General features: G+C 46.7%; 1 protein-coding gene across 1 annotated transcript in view; it reads left to right on the top strand.

Moving 5' to 3' along the window:
- LOC146859953 (hydroxylysine kinase-like) overlaps positions 1-15,930 on the top strand; it is a 110,148-nt gene that overhangs the window by 69,243 nt on the left and 24,975 nt on the right. The window contains exon 3 of the mRNA XM_085646304.1: positions 12,452-12,635. Coding sequence (XP_085502430.1) covers positions 12,452-12,635 — 184 coding nt within the window. The remainder of the gene's footprint in view (positions 1-12,451; positions 12,636-15,930) is intronic.

Raw genomic sequence — 15,930 nt, 5'->3', positions numbered from 1 at the left:
AGGGGCGGAGCAACTGGTAGGCGAAATGCAAGGCAGGTACACATCGTTGTTCCCATTTGGGTTTTCCCTACCTAGGAGGTTGGCTCTCCCCATGGGACACCACCAGGGTTTTGCTGACTTTCTTTTAGTGGGCCTAGGGCACTGGGCTCTTTTCCACTGTAAAAGCAAGGTGAAAGTGGGCGCACCCTTCCTACACACATTAGGACGTGGTGCTTAATTGATGTTTTTAAGTATGCCTCAAGCCTGCCATTGCAGGCCTATGTTTGCACACTTGCTGGCAGGATGTTTTTAAAACTCAAACCTGCCATTGCAGACCTGGGTGTGTGCACTTGCACCTGTGGTGTTTTTAAACATGTGTCCAGTCTGCCTTTGTAGGCCTGTGTGTGCACCTTTGCACTTATGCTCAGGTTTTCTAAACCCTAGCCAATCCCAGGAGGACCTTTCACTACCACTCGAGCAACCTTAGGGTAAGTCCTGAGGGGTAAAGCAAGTAGTAGATGATAGGCAGGGCAGGTACACATGTTCCCTAGGGAAGAATACCCATGTGTGTTTTCACTATGGGGTTTGTTCTTTCCATTCGTTAACATGGGGGAATGGTTGAAATGACTTCAGGCTGCAATAGTAGTCTGCAGTGGTGCAGCCTCATAATGTTTCTTCTCAGTAGATTCACAATGACAAACCCTCTTCTATGGTAAAGGTGGTTTTCTCATTAATAGCTTAGAAATGCCACTTCTAGAAAGTAGGTATTTCTCTGCTCTGAAACTCTTTGTGTGCCCGTTAGTTTGACTCTGGTCCACACTGGAGGCTGGGCGAGCAAATCTGTGCATTTCCCAGCGACAGCTATAAACATTGGGCATACAACTGGAATGACTGACCTCTCACATTTTAGCACCTGGCTGGATAGATTGGAGGGAGAGGTTTTGACACTTGACTCTGGGAGCCAGATCATGGCCACACTAAAGATTAAGATCTGCATTCCACAGCCTCATGGCAAATAGTACTTAAATTTAGGGGACAAATCTGTGGTTCAAAGGGAGACCCACTAAACCACCCCTAACCGCAAAGGCATACTACACTATAACTTCTTGTGCCATACTTCAGCAGGGTAGGGATGCACTTGTGGGGAAGTGGGACGAGAGATCCTGGAACTGCGTGGTGCACACTGCCAAAGGAATCTGTTGTGCACAAGGAGGTTTACTGCCATTGAATGGGACTGTGCACCCTTCCTGAATAGTGACTGGCCTGTGCTGACTACCTGCTGCTGTGTGCCACCCTAAAGTGTGCTATTCAAGGGTTTATTGGCTTGCCCCCTGTTCTCTTGTGGAGGTTTCAGGGACATCAAAGACCTCCCGCGAGGGATCCACACTATCTACTTGTGACGCCGGGAGAGCTGTGCCCTCTTAAATGCCCACATCGTATGCTGGATTCCAACTGGTAGCGTGGTAAGAGCGTGCAACTAAGCATCGTGCCTGGAGACCAGATTGCCTTATGTGGAGCCCCAAAAGTATTAGGGAGTGTGGCCCTGCATCGTGGGACCTCAACACACATAAACGTCTTGTTGGTGGTGATCGGATTCACCAGTTGCAGGATCCAGTGTGGTCCGCTTTGTCGACCGTGCTGCATCTCTCTTGTGCGACACGCCAACAGCATGCTCATTGCGTGCTGGGTCTGATTCGCAAGTTGCGACCCTTGGAGGTCAGGGCGTACCCGTAGTAGTGCCTCATTCTACCTCATGTTGCACTGCTAAACTGGCGCCTGTGTGAGTGATCAGAATTGTCTGGGGCGACCCGTAACAACACACACTAGGCGTTGTGCCTCATTTCCAAGGAGGTACGTAATTAGCAACTCTTTGTTGTGGGTGACCGGTATTGTCTGGTGTGACTCGTATCAATGCACGCTGGATGTTGTGCCTCATTTCCAGGGAGGCACCGAATTGGCAACTCTTCGTTGTGTGTGACTGGAACTATGCAGTGCAACTTGGATCAATGCACACCAGACTTAGTGCCTCATTTAAAGAGAGGGACTGAGTTTTGCAACTCTTCTTTGAGTGTGAGCGAAAATGTCTGGTGCAACTCGTATCTACGTGCACCAGACGTTGTGCTCGGATGGTATTTGGATTATTATAATTATTATTTAGTAGTTTGTAGAGTGCGCAGCTACCCCCAACGGGGGTGTCCCAGCGCTGAGGCAGTCAGCTGATAACAGGTGCAAGGGGGACTAGATGTTGGTGAAGAGCCAGGTTTACAAGGCACGCTGAAAAGTGAGTTGTGTCTCCGATAAGCGGATGGAGAGTGGCAGGGAATTCCAGACGTTAGTTGTTCTAACCGCGAAGGCTCTGCCGCCAGTCCTAGCCTTACAAAAGTGGGGAATGACAAGGAGACACAGACGGTTGGATCTCAGGGCCCGATTGTGATGGTAGTGCTGGAGTCTGCCTCTCAGGTACGCCGGGCCTAGTCCCCGGGAGGCTCTGAAAGCAAGGGTAATGGCCTTGAATTCAATGCGCCTGGTCACAGGTAACCAGTGCTGGTTTCTCAGGTGGGGGGTGATCGAGTGGTGGAAAGGTATCTTGCAGATCAATCTGGCAGCAGCATTTTGGATTATCTGCAGTTGCCGAGTCAGATAGGCAACGAGACCCAGGTAGAGACTGTTGGCGTAGTCCAGGTGAGATGTGATTAGTGCATGGACTACTGTTTTACGGCCCTCCAAAGGAAGGAAGTGGAGGAATTTTTGCATATTATGTAGTTTCCAAAAGCATTAGGAGGAGACTTGCCTGATTTGGGTTTTACACGACAGTTCGTTGTCGAATCTGAAACCCAAGTTTCTCACCGAGTCAACAGGCTTAGGAGGAGGATTCATCTCCCGTGGCCACCATATCGCAGTGGGGGGGGATTATTGATTAAAAAAAGAGTAGCCCGGTTTTGTCCAGCTAGAGCTTGAGACAATTTAGTGTCATCCAGGCCGAGATGTTACTCAGGCATCTTCTAAAGTGAGCAAAAGCAGGTTCTGATTGCTCCTCGAAGGAGAACATCAGTTGGGTGTCATCCATGTAGGAAACTATCCTCACACTGCAGGATTCCATAAGTGCCGCAAGTGGTGAGAGGTAGGCGTTGAAAAGAAGAGAACTCAAGGCAGATCCCTGGGGAACCGCACAAAGCAAGGGTTTCTCAGCAGAGATGAAAGGGTGCTGAAAGACTTATTGTGACCGGTTTCCCAAAAAGGATCGGATCCAGGACAGGGCCATACCCTAAAGACCCAGGTCTTAATCTGTCCATAAGAATGGAGTGGGCAACCGTGTCAAAGGCTGCAGACAGGTCAAGTAGCACAAGCATAGCTGCTTTGCCCAGGTCGACACTCTTGCGAACACTCTCCGATACTTCAAGGAGGGTAGTCTCCGTGCTGTAGCCAGCTCTGAAGCCAGATTGGGAGTCATGAAAATGATGATTAGATTCTTGATGATGAGGGTGGAGCTTTGGGGCGGGGTCAGAGTCCTCAAACCAGGACTGGTTGTGAGAATGACGGGCTACCGCCTGTGGGTGGGGGAGTTAGGGTTTTCAGTTGGGGGTTTGTTGGGGTTACTGCCGGGTCTGGTCTATGTTGGCATACAGGGGATCAACGATTTACTCCTCAGGCGGGGGCAAGCTACGATACTAATGGGGGTTCTACGCACCACAGGCGTGAGGGACGGAGATACCAACAACTGTTCATTCATGGCAGGGGATAAACAGAATTACAAACTGATTACTTGGAACGTTCGGGGGCTCAGTAGCAGGGTGAAACGGATCTGGGTGGCATCACACCTAAGGCGATATGGGGTCAGTATAGCTCTACTCCAGGAAACCCACCTATGGGGAGACTGTCTTAAATTCGTCCAACGAAGATGGAGGGTTCAGTTCTTTGCTACATCATACTCCGGGTTTGCCCGGGGAGTGCTAATATGGGTGGCACCAGGAGTCCCCTTTCAGGCTCTGCATGTTAAACAGGATCCTGATGGGAGGTATGTAGTGGTGAAGGGGACCCTAGATGGGCACAGTATCTGCCTGGTGAATGTTTATGCCCCGAATAGTGACGATGGTGGGTTTTTAAGCTGAGTACTGAGACTGTTGGATCTGGACCCTGACACAGAATTGGTGGTGGCAGGGGACTTTAATTGTGCCCTGGATGGGGAGCTCGACAGATTCCCCCCAAAACTGGATGCTAAGCCCCGAGTCAGAGAAGCGATGAACCAAATGCTTCTTAATTATGGCCTACTGGACGTGTGGCGCCACCATAACCCTGGTCGTAGAGTGTACTAGTGCCACACACCTGCTGCCAATACCTTTAGCAGATTGGACTACTTTTTCATTCAAAAGACGGCGATCTATCGGGTAACGGAGACGCAATACTTAGCCCGCTATCTGTCGGATCATTCCCCGCTCCTGATTGCGTACTCGCTGGCCCGACCGAGATCTAGGGTACCATTATGGAGGCTCAATATTGAAGCTTTAGGCGACCCGATTTATAAAGACGCCATATCGACGGGGCTGACTGGGTATATGGAGCTCAACTGGGGCTCCGCTGGCACCAGGGCGACTGAATGGGATGCAATGAAAGTGGTGGTTCGGGGGATCTGTCGGTCCACGGAGGTAGGGGTCAAAGAAGTATTGGAGCGTGATCTGCGTCGGCAGGAGGAACGATTAGAGGCGTTGGAAAAGGAACTCCCCACGAATAGTAAGAGGTCGGCTTAAGGGGACAACGTGAGGCGGCGGATAGGAGACTTATGGGACTCGCTAGGCAAATATGCTAGAAATGCGAGTAGGAGTCGATGGTACACGGAAGGGGATAAGGCTGGACGGCTGCTTGCGCGCCTGATACGGGCGGAGACCCAGCCTCACCCGATCTTGGCACTAAAAAAACGATATGGGACAGATGGTGTATGCCCAACATGAAATAAATAACGTATTCGTGGCCCACTTACGTAAAATATACTCCGAGACACAGTCCCCCTCGGCCTTTGAGATGGTGGAGGCCTATCTAGTTGAGGTGGAACTGCCCAGTGTAGACGCGGACAGTCAGGAAGCCCTGGGGGGCCCCTTTAGTGAGAAAGAACTGCGGGCAGCTATCGCCCACCTAAAAACAACAAAGTCCCCGGGAATGGACGGCATACCTGCTGAGCTCTATAAGGAGTTCGGCGGCCTGCTGGTCCCCAAACTACTAGAGATCACAGTGGAGGCCGAGAAACGTCGTACACTCCCAGACTCCCTGCGGGATGCATTGGTTGTGATGATCCCTAAACCTGGGAAGGACCCCCTCCTCCCCGGCTCCTATAGGCCCATCTCTATGTTGAATGTTGACCTTAAAATTATTAGTCAGGTGTTGGCGTCTCGGCTCCTCCCTTACCTTCGGCGGCTGGTCCATGATGACCAGTCCAGCTTTATACCGGGCAGAAATACACTGCGGAATATCCGCCGCCTGGCCCACATTATGCAATCTGTGGAAGGACGGGCCCAACAGAACACCTTGGTGTTCCTTGATATCGAACAGGCGTTCGATTCGATCAGGTGGGATTACCTCTGGCAGGTTCTGCTAAAAATGGGCTTGGGGGAGTGGTTTGTAAACTGGATTAAGTTACTATATGCTCGGCCGATGGCGCGGGTCCGTACGGGTCGGTACGTGTTGGACGCATTTCCTATAGCACGGGGTACGCGGCAGGGTTGCCCGCTTTCCCCATTGCTATTTGCCCCGGCACTGGAGCCCTTGGCGTGTCACCTGCGCAGGATACTTGTAGGACAAGGCGTGCGGGTGGGGAATTCGGAGTATGTGGTGTCACTGTACGCCGATGACGCGTTAATATACCTGAGTCGGCCGACCCAATCACTGCCGACATTGCTATCAGCGTTGGCCCAATTTGCTGAAGCCTCCGGGCTCTACATTAATAGAACAAAGTCACAGCTTTACGCGATTGACACAGAGATTAATTGGGGGGAGGACCAACGACCGGTGCTGGAACTTCCATGGGCGGAGTACACGGTCCGATACCTGGGGATATGGGTCGATAGGTCCGAGGCGGGGTTTTATCAGCGCAATATGGGGAGGATAATCCGTGGGTTGCAGGGTAGTATTACCTTTTGGAACTCTCTTAACCTCTCACTGATGGGTAAGATTGCACTCATAAAGATGGTAGTCCTGCCCCGATGTCTCTATACCATTCAAGGCTCCTTTTTTGAAATTCCACACAGAGTCTTCCAGAAACTCGATTCACTGTTGGTCCAATTATTATGGAATGGGAAGCGATGCAGGGTTAGTTTAGAAGTCCTGAAACGTAGTTGGGGTACAGGGGGTCTGGAGATCCCTGACTTGGAACTTTACTGCTTTGCATCGCAATTGCAGCATGCCATAGCCTGGTTGGATGCGGACCCCTCTTGGGAGAGGTCCCTGCTGGCGGGTACGTGCGGGGACCGACAGCTCGGGGCATTGTTGTGGTGGGCCGGGGGACTGGCGGCGCCCGGACCGCCTCTGGTGCGGCTTGGGGCTGTAATTTGGAACCGAGTGGTTCGTAAAATCATTCAGGACAGACCTTTTGCCCCGGAGGCGGACCTATGGCAGCTGCCGCCCTTTGCACAGATTAACCAGGTGATGTCGACGGAGGCATGGCAGACGGGGGGCTGCCTGATGTTGTCAGACCTTTACCCGGACGGAAAATGTATCACTTATCAGGAGGCTGTGACTGCCTTTGAGTTGGGGGCAGGGCAGTTTCTGCAATATGCAAAAATAGCGGCAACGGCACGACAATTATGGCCAACGTTTCCGGAGGCCCGAGGCACACCCGGACTCTGGTTACTATGAGCGCCATGGCGGGAGGGCAAAAATGTGTCACTCACCTCTATAGGGCGCTACGGGACGAAAAAAAGAACGGACCCCTAAAAATAGAAGAAAAATGGCAGCAGGTGTGTCCTCAGGAGGTCACGACACGAGACTGGGAAAAGATACATGAGAGTGTGCGGAAGGTGTCAGTGAGCAACCGTTTTAAGCAAATTCAGTACAACATAATACATATGACGTACCTCTCCCCTAGAAGGTTACACGCCATTGATGGCTCCAGGGACCCCCACTGCCCTAGATGTTGCTATGATCCAGCAGATTTTGTGCATATGGTTTGGACGTGTCCATCAATCCAGACGTATTGGGGGGCGGTTCTTGGTGATCTGACCCGGATAGCCGGATGGACTATTGCATTGGATCCCCGCACATGTCTCCTAGGCTTGATTTCGCGGGACCCAAAACGCAAGATAAGCAGGCGGTTCCTGATCCTGGGGCTCGTTATTGCCAAGAGGCGCATAGCCATCCATTGGTTAACACAGCAGGGACCGCCATTGGCAAAGTGGAGGTCCGATTTATGGGAGTGGGCCCTAGCTGAGGAGGGGCATATACGGAGTACCAGGAAGGATGCCAAGCTGCCTGAGGTGCTACTGGCATGGGGAGCAATGATGCAGGAGATAGCGGGACAGGCCTCCCAAGTCACTGTATCCAGTGTAGCTGAGACGTCTTTCAGGGAGGGGGGAACCCCAGGATAGGGGAGGGAGACAGAAGGCGGCCCCGCATGAGTATATCGATGCATGGACCACGAGTTATGTTGACCCGGCAGAGGGGGGGAGGGCATGATGCGGGGACGTTGGGTTGGGGGGAGGAGATGGGAGGGGGAATTTTCTACATTTGGAGTTGTTATTGCATATCTTATGAGACACCGGTAGAAAATGTTGAAGATTATGGACATTCTGCTGCAATGAACTTGGACATTGTTGTTCTGGATTAGGCCACTGGTAACTCACAGTTATTTGTCTCAATGTATATTATTTCTGTGCTTCTTTGCCGAATTTATCGAGAGTGATCTGTTCTGATTTATAGTAATGTTGGCGGAAGTTGTAATATTCAGAAAACCAATAAACTATGTTTAATAGATTCTTGATGATAGGAGAGTTGCTCTTGGACTATTTGTTTGAGAATTTTTGCTGGTGCCGGCAGTAGGGAAATGCGTCTAAAGTTTTTAAATGCAGCAGGGTCGGCATCTGCTTTTTGAGGATCGGCAGGAGATAGGCCTGTTTCCACACTGCAGGGAAAATTCCTGAGCTCAAGGAGGAATTCCAGATCTGATTTAATGGGGCATTGATGCATGGTGCCAAGAGTTTAAAAAACTGGGCCGGGCAGGGATCGCCAGGAGACCTAGATTTGCAAGTTAAAAGTTTTTGTAGCAAAACAGCAAGAGAAAGAGGGCGGGATGTGGGAGTTCTACCGCTTAAACGTATATTCAAATTTTTCAGCTTAGGTGCTTGTTTGAGGTGATGCCCTGGCCAGGCAGAACCTACCATTCCCCTCAGGGGCAGGTGATTACACTCACTGTATAACCTGCGCTCACTCTTGGGTAGCTTGGCACTCAGCAGTCAGGCTTATCACAAAGGCAATGTGTAAAGCACTGGCACAGCATTCTCACATTAATACTGATATTGAATAGATTAATAAAGCTCACCGTATACCTGGAGGCATCTTGTCGCTGTCTGTGATCAATAAGAGGAGTACCTTTAGTTGGAGAAGAGACAGGTTTTTAAAGATTTTCTGAAGGCTAGAAGAGGGGTTGAGGATTTCAATGATTGAGGGAGACTGTTCCATTTCAGGGTAGTATATCTGATCAAATTACTGCCTGCCCAGGACATACGCTTGTGAGGAGAAACTACCAGATTTTTACAGTGGTTGGAGCATTGGGATCTGTCTGGAGTGTACCATTTAGAGTTCTTTTTAAGTAATCTGGACCAATTCCATGCAGCGCCTTATGTGCTAGGCAAAGAGCCTTAGAGGCAATGTGCAGTTCAATAGGCAACCAATGTCACTTCTTCAGAGCCAAGGATGCCGATTCAAACGTAGGGACATTAAAGAGCATCCTTGCTGCTGTGTTTTGCATTGTCTGAAGTTTATTCAGTGATCTTTTTTGTAGGTTTTGGAAAAAGACCATTACATTAGTCTCGTCTTGCCAGAACTAGCGCAGTGACCACAGTCTTTAACGAGTCAAATGTAATCAGGTGAGCGATTTTCTTTATTATTTTTAGAGTGTAAAAAGAAGAGATCATTGAATTTACTTGCTTTCTTTAAAAGTGAGCTTGTCATCTATAAGAACGCCCAGATTTTTCACCTTTTTACGGGCATAGGTAGAGTTTCAAGATCATGGGGTCATCGAGAGGGGGAACAAATGACACATCATTCCCAAATAGCATAGCTTTCATTTTGTTGAGTTTAGTTTTCAGCAGTTATTGCTCATCCAGTCACTGACTGCCACCATGCACTTACGAAATGTCACAGCTGTATTTTGGATATCATTGGTGCTCGACACAATAATCTGAGTGTCATGTGCATAAGTCACCAATGAAAGCCCATAGGACGTTATCAGACTGGCCAGGGGGAGACATAGATGTTAAAAATGGTCGGGCTCAATGACGAGTCTTGAGCGTCACAAAAGAGACTTCTGGTGTATGTTAATAAAGTTTGTATTCAAAACACACATTAATTGACATTAATTAACACAAAATGAACATCATGTATTTCTGGACATAAATCACCTTTGGAAATATTACTAGTAGGACTAGGCCCAATCGTGTTAAAATAACATCAGTAATATGCACACTCGGGAACAATCCTACTTTACCCCCCAGTGTGAAACGTTGTCAGAACTAGGCCCACCCAGGCAAATATTATAATGCAATACCACACAGTTATAGGGTGCACCACAGATCACAACAATATCAGAAATGTGCGCACATAGATAATCACAAAACCTTAAAACCACAGCGTGGGCCAAGGCCGCACGGGTAAAACCAATGTCAAACGTAGTATTCTTTTGGCAAAGAATCAACATGTAAAGCAACACCGCTATTCGGTATAATTAATCACAGGTGGTCCTTAAGCAGTCACTCCCACACACTCACCCCAGATACGCGGTGTCATTGATATCAGGCAGGTCTGGATGGTGCGCACACACGCATACGGCACCGTAATGAAATGCAACTGATATCCGGTAGGTCAGTTGGCAATACAAATGCAGACCCCTTGGCCCAAGCCCTCCGCCACCTTTCAGTTAACCTTCACTACTCTACGCCCATGGTTAGAGATCAACATGGTTTGGGTTCGTTTCAGAAACTAGTTGATCATACTTTAGGCCAAGGAATGGTAGAAACTCCAACTAGCCCATTTTCCCCTGTTTTTTAACCTAGTCAGACAGTCTTGTGAATAATTACTGATTTGGGCACTGCATAAGCAGTTTTAAAGATTACCTCATATAAATGCCAACTCTTTTTCCTTAAAAAGTGCTCTCATGTAAGGAAAGAGGTCACGGCATGCCCCAACCCTCAGAGGGGTGCGAAGAACTTGATGATGAAGCATATCACTGGATAACATTCGGTGAGTGAGAGTCCTTCTAAGTAAAAGGTCTTTCCCCAATTTCCAGTGGGCCTACCCTAAATAACTTGAGGTTGACTCTCTCTTGATTGTGACACTGTATATGAGGAGGGTGAGTCACGACCTCTGATTGCCTCTTCCTTCCCTCTCTTCATTTATGCAATCTTGGAGTGCCTCACTTTCAGCGGTATACCAAGCATGTTTTTATCACCTCTGAGTTCTCACGCATGTGGCAGTCTTTTTTAGTTTTCAACTTCAGTTGCTGGACAGTGCAGTTGTGCACTTGTGCCTTTATTTCTCCAGCGCAATACACCAAAGACTTTATATGTACCGCAGCTGAGACATTGACTCGGCTGCGGCACATTCAGAATAGAGGCAGATAGACTGTAATTAGCCCTAAATTGTTAGGCTTGATGAAATGTAATCCCATTTTTAAAAAAGCTTCTCGTCAGCAAGTGGGTGACTTCTTAAACAGCCTGCTTTATGTATGGGTATCCCTGATTTTTAGCTAATAAATTCCATAAGAATACTCCCAAGACAAACTTACATTCTGGGTCCAGTCTTCTTTTCACAACATTCCAACATAAATATTCTGGCTAGGGAAAAGATCTTTCTCATGCCAAGGTACCACTGATTCCATTCATGTGAACTGAATCAACTCTCTAATCTTCATAGTACCGAAAACAAATTGAAAACTGTGTTATATTTAGATCATCCACTAGGTGAGGTCATTGGGGTCATGTCTTCCATAGTAGTATATGTCCCTCTACAGCACCAAGAGACCCTCCTGTAGACATGTGGCACCAGACTATCATGGGATAAATGTCTGACAAAAATATTGTGGCCTAAATAGTGTTTGCAAAATTATTGCCCCATCAATTTTATTAACAGAAAATCTACACCCAAAAGAGCAATATTTTTATAAAGAACTTTTATGCCACAACATTTCTGCCAATTATATTTTTTCTGATATTCTGTCAACCCATATAGAACAGAATGAAAGGGAAGAAGGCACACATGGTCAGTGTCAATAACCAAAAAGTTTTTTGCTGAGCTTTTTTAGAGTGAATCAGAGTTGATTGTTACTCATGGTTGGCCACCAGTTATCTTTAGCTCATAGGTAGTTTTCTGGGGCAGGTTTCTGCCTTAGTAGTGCAAAAGGGGAAATATTTTTTTACAGATCTACTTGTATATTACGGCATTTGCGGTCCCATGGATTTCTTCCAGTCTTTCTCCCATGACTGTTATTTTGCCAGAATTTAAACGTCTCTGCGTCAGATTAGCCCAGGCAAAATTGAGTCTACACCGGCGTAAACTCATGTCATTTCTGGTATTTCTCATTACGCCTGCTATACGAAATGCCTGTGATAACTCCACTAAACCACGAGGTTTCATTGAAATGCCATTCATAATTGCAATGTCTTGCGGGAGCACAGGAACAATGTGAACAAACCAATGGCTGTTGTTCACGTCACCCACAATTTTACGCTGGGTGTTTTTAGTGCAAAATGTGTTCTTCCAAAATGGATGTGAGGATGCATTCAGGTTAAAAAAAAAATAGAACAAGGACGCATCCTGAGCTAAAAAAAAATAGCAGTAACTGCCAGACCTGCATTGTGCAACATTTTCATGCTAATTTCAGGCATTTCGCGTAATTTCTGCAAAGGAAATTGTGCACATTTCTCCCAGCCTATTCCAGAGCTGAGGTGTTCTGTATTTAAGAGCTGCACGAGGCGAGCTCACTTGTCACTTTGCAAGGGAGGAGCTTAGGTGAGGCATCTGCTGACGGATGCTCTTAGATCAATTGTACTTGTTTATCACCATCACATAGATTTTGTGGTTGGTCTGAAGTCTTGCTTTCATCTGCACCACACACACATTATAGCTCCCACAAGGAGCATCAGTTCAGTTTGCTGCCTTCTCTAGCATAAAGAATTTGCTGTAGGTCAAAAACCTATAGATGTATTCGTATTGCAGAGTGCTGTGATTACACATAGTAATATGCCACTTATGTGTCCCTTTTCAATTACTACAGAAGTTCAATCATCCATTGATAAACACTCTGGACCGGGGTCCCCACATCTGGAACTTATTGCATGTCCCTCTGCTAAAACAAATGATATTTGTTGTGGATCAACAGAGACATCGAGAGGTTGTGGAACAAACTATTCTGGAGTTCGAAAAAAGTATCCTTCCAAAGCTGGGTGATTTTCGGAGAAGTGAGTACAGAAAATTATTACTGGGATACATTGTGTGTGTAAAATGTATGGGGTTTGCAAAGGCAAGATTAGGCAAATGAGGTATGGTGGAGATCCTTGTTACTGGCCCACCTGGCAGAGTTTTACTCTGCAATCTGGCAACATTTCTATTTCTGTTGCATTTGCAATATTCTCTCAAGCTAACTTTAAAACAGTTTGTTTTCCTTGCAACTTTGAGATTGTGTGTATTTTGGTGACCTTTGTCTCAAAAAAGAAATGAAAAGGGGAGTGAAAGACGAGATTTTAACATGAAAACAAACATGCAGAAAGTTAAAAAACTACAGTAATAAATAAGGATTCACAGAATTGGCATGAACTTTGTGAGAGAAAAACTTAGCAAGTTTGCTGAACTCCTCGTAAAATAGAGATTCTGTATGGCTAAGGCGCTCTTTTTTGATTAGACTGCATAGACCCAATCATTCAACATTGCACTGCAGATATTTTAGGGCACCAATTTTGAAGCTACCCACAAAGGAAACATGACAAATGCAAGGTGCCCATTTTCAGTTGGAACAAGGAAAGCGATGTAATGTGGCACAGTTCTGAATTAGGAGGCTGTGTGTAGCAACAATGAGCAGCGCCAAATCGGAGATGTGGCTTAGTGCAGGGGTTCTTAACCTTTTGACTTCTGTGAACCTCCAATGTATCACAGCTGGAATCCAGAGACCCCTGCTGAATCATTATTGGAAGCTGGGGATCCACGACCTAAGCAATTTCTATGATTAGAACCTCAAAAAATACACAAAAATACTTAAACAAATATATACCAAACAAATGCTCAAATATAGAAATATTTTGTTTAATTCACAATCAAATATAGACTAGTTTTTCCAATTTTCAATTTTGCTTTATTTGTGTATAATTTATTAGTTTAAATATATTAATTTTAATATTATTTTATTAGTTGTGGACCCCCTGTGTAATCCTCACAGACCCCGCGGGTCCTCAGACCACAGGTCAAGAACCAATGGCTTAGTGGTTAGAGCTGCTGCCTTTAAACTTTGGGACCCAGGTTCAAAACCCACCCTTGAGGCTTGGTTCAACATTGTCATTCTGTATAAATCACAATCTCCCTGTGCTTGTAATACATGAAATGTAAAAATATTGTAATGAGAAGGATCTACTGTTTTAAAGACTGTGGATTAATTTGAAAGTTCTACTTGTTTTTAGAGATTCTTCAACTTCTCTATGATGAATCGAAAAAACGTACATTAAAAACAACTATATTTTGGTAACAGTATGAGTGTTTATTCATAACTAAAAGCCGTGGAGGCTTGAAAAATTAGCTGGGCACCCTGGGTCTCTTCTCAAGTGCGAGAATAGCCAGACTCTACTTAGTTTTGTGTTCGAGACAGAGACAGACGAGACAGCACGCCTAGACTAGGATCACTAAAAAGATATTAAATACATTTTAGTGTGCACAAGAACATATGCTGTTTAGTTCACTGTTGGACATACCCATCCTTTGAGTTGTATTCCCCAGGAGTTTTGTCTTCATTAGATGACACCGCGATTGCTGACCATAGGACTCTACACACTTGACTCCTGCTAACTAGTTGTAAAGTGCTTGTCATCTCCTTTTCAAACATATCAAAAATTGGTATCACACTGATTGGAACATTTAATTTACTTTTAAGTCTCTGGTACATGGTACTGCATGTACCCAGGGACTGTAAATTAAATGCTACCAGTGGGCTGCAGCACTCATTGTGCAGCCCACTTCTGCAGCGGTATTCAGGCCTGCCAATGCAGCCTAGGTGGACAGTTTAAACTGCCTTTTCAATCTGGCAAAATACACCTTTTGCCAGACCTAAACCCTGCATTTTTAATACTTATAAATCACCCCTAAAGTAGGCCCCAAATGCTCATAGTCCATGGTATTTAAACAGTAGGACATGTATAGTTAATGTTTTACATCTCCTGGCAGTGAAAAACCCCCAAAGTTGTTTGTAGGTCTCGCCTGCGTTGCAGCGCATGTGTTGCTCGCCTTGGCGAGATCCATTGTCGGGCTTCTTTGGAAGTGGGGTTGGTGTCCTCCCTGTCTCCCTTAGGCCCCGCCCACCCTGACTGGATATTTTGCTCGCGCTCACGTGCTCGCACTCATGAGAAAACACTCTCGGCGTTGTTGCAATCAGGAAATACGGCACTTATGGCGTTGTTGCACTCAGTGCCTTTTTTGGCTACACAGTAGTGCTATCTTTTATAATACAGCACTCATGGCGCGTTTTCAGAATTAAGTTTTACATCGGTAGTGCTATGGTTTCAAATCCGGCCTCGAGGCGTTGTTGCGATCAGGAAATACGGCACTCGGTGTGACATGGTTTTGTGTTTGCACATGCTGCATTTTTGGGACAAATAAACAGTGGTGCGATGTTTTATAACCGATGTTTTATAATACAGCACTCATGTTTTAGAAAAGGCAGTCACGGCATTGTTGCAATCAGGAAATACGGCACTTATGGCGTTGTTGTAGTCAGTGCCTTTTTTGGCTACACGATAGTGGGACAAATAAACAGTGGTGCGTTGTTTTATAACCAATGTTTTATAATACACCATCGGGATCCGTGGTTGCTATGTGCGTTCCCGGGTGGTGCGTGCAAGAGTGAGAACTGGGCCCTAGTACCGTACGTGCTTTTGTATGGCGTGTATCTCTTGTCAACTGTACTGTCTTTACTCCCACCCTCCCACTTACCTCTCAGAGAAAGCAAGAGATGGTTCCATCTCCTCAGAGTAATCTCAGCTCCAATTTGCATTGCACAGCAAGCTGGAAAGCACCGATTGGAGCCGCGCTACCGGATCAGGGTGGCTTGAGCCTGGAGGGCTATGCAAATCAGCAAAAGAACAATAGCCAGCACTGCAGCGATGGGGCAAGTATTCCCTGTGTAAAGCTGCTCCCCAGTGTATTGGTTCAGGGGTAATTCGATGGCCGTGGGCTAGGGGCGAAGATGTCACTATAGCAAGCAATAATTCTGTTTGGCTGAACGTAGTAAGGCCTCTCGGCATTGAGCAGCCAGGAGTTATGACAGCCTTCCCTTTATTATCGGGGTCGCTCAACCTCTTAGTGTCTTAGCTTTGCAAGCACTCAAGTCTCTTCCCAGAGGCCTGTTACATATTCCTAAATTATCATTCGCTCGGGCGCATTTGCCCTGTTTTACTTTCCAGTCCTCCATCCCTAGCTCTTCCGACTGAGAGGCACTATATGTCCCTCTGCTTACAGGGTTTCCGCTCTTCCAGCTGTCAGAAACTGGGAGCACAG

This window comes from Triturus cristatus, chromosome 3_1, assembly GCF_964204655.1.
Source record: "Triturus cristatus chromosome 3_1, aTriCri1.1, whole genome shotgun sequence".
In the NCBI taxonomy this organism is placed as follows: domain Eukaryota; kingdom Metazoa; phylum Chordata; class Amphibia; order Caudata; family Salamandridae; genus Triturus; species Triturus cristatus.
Note: the sequence above shows the minus strand (reverse complement) of the source record. Positions and strands in the feature narration are given on the sequence as shown.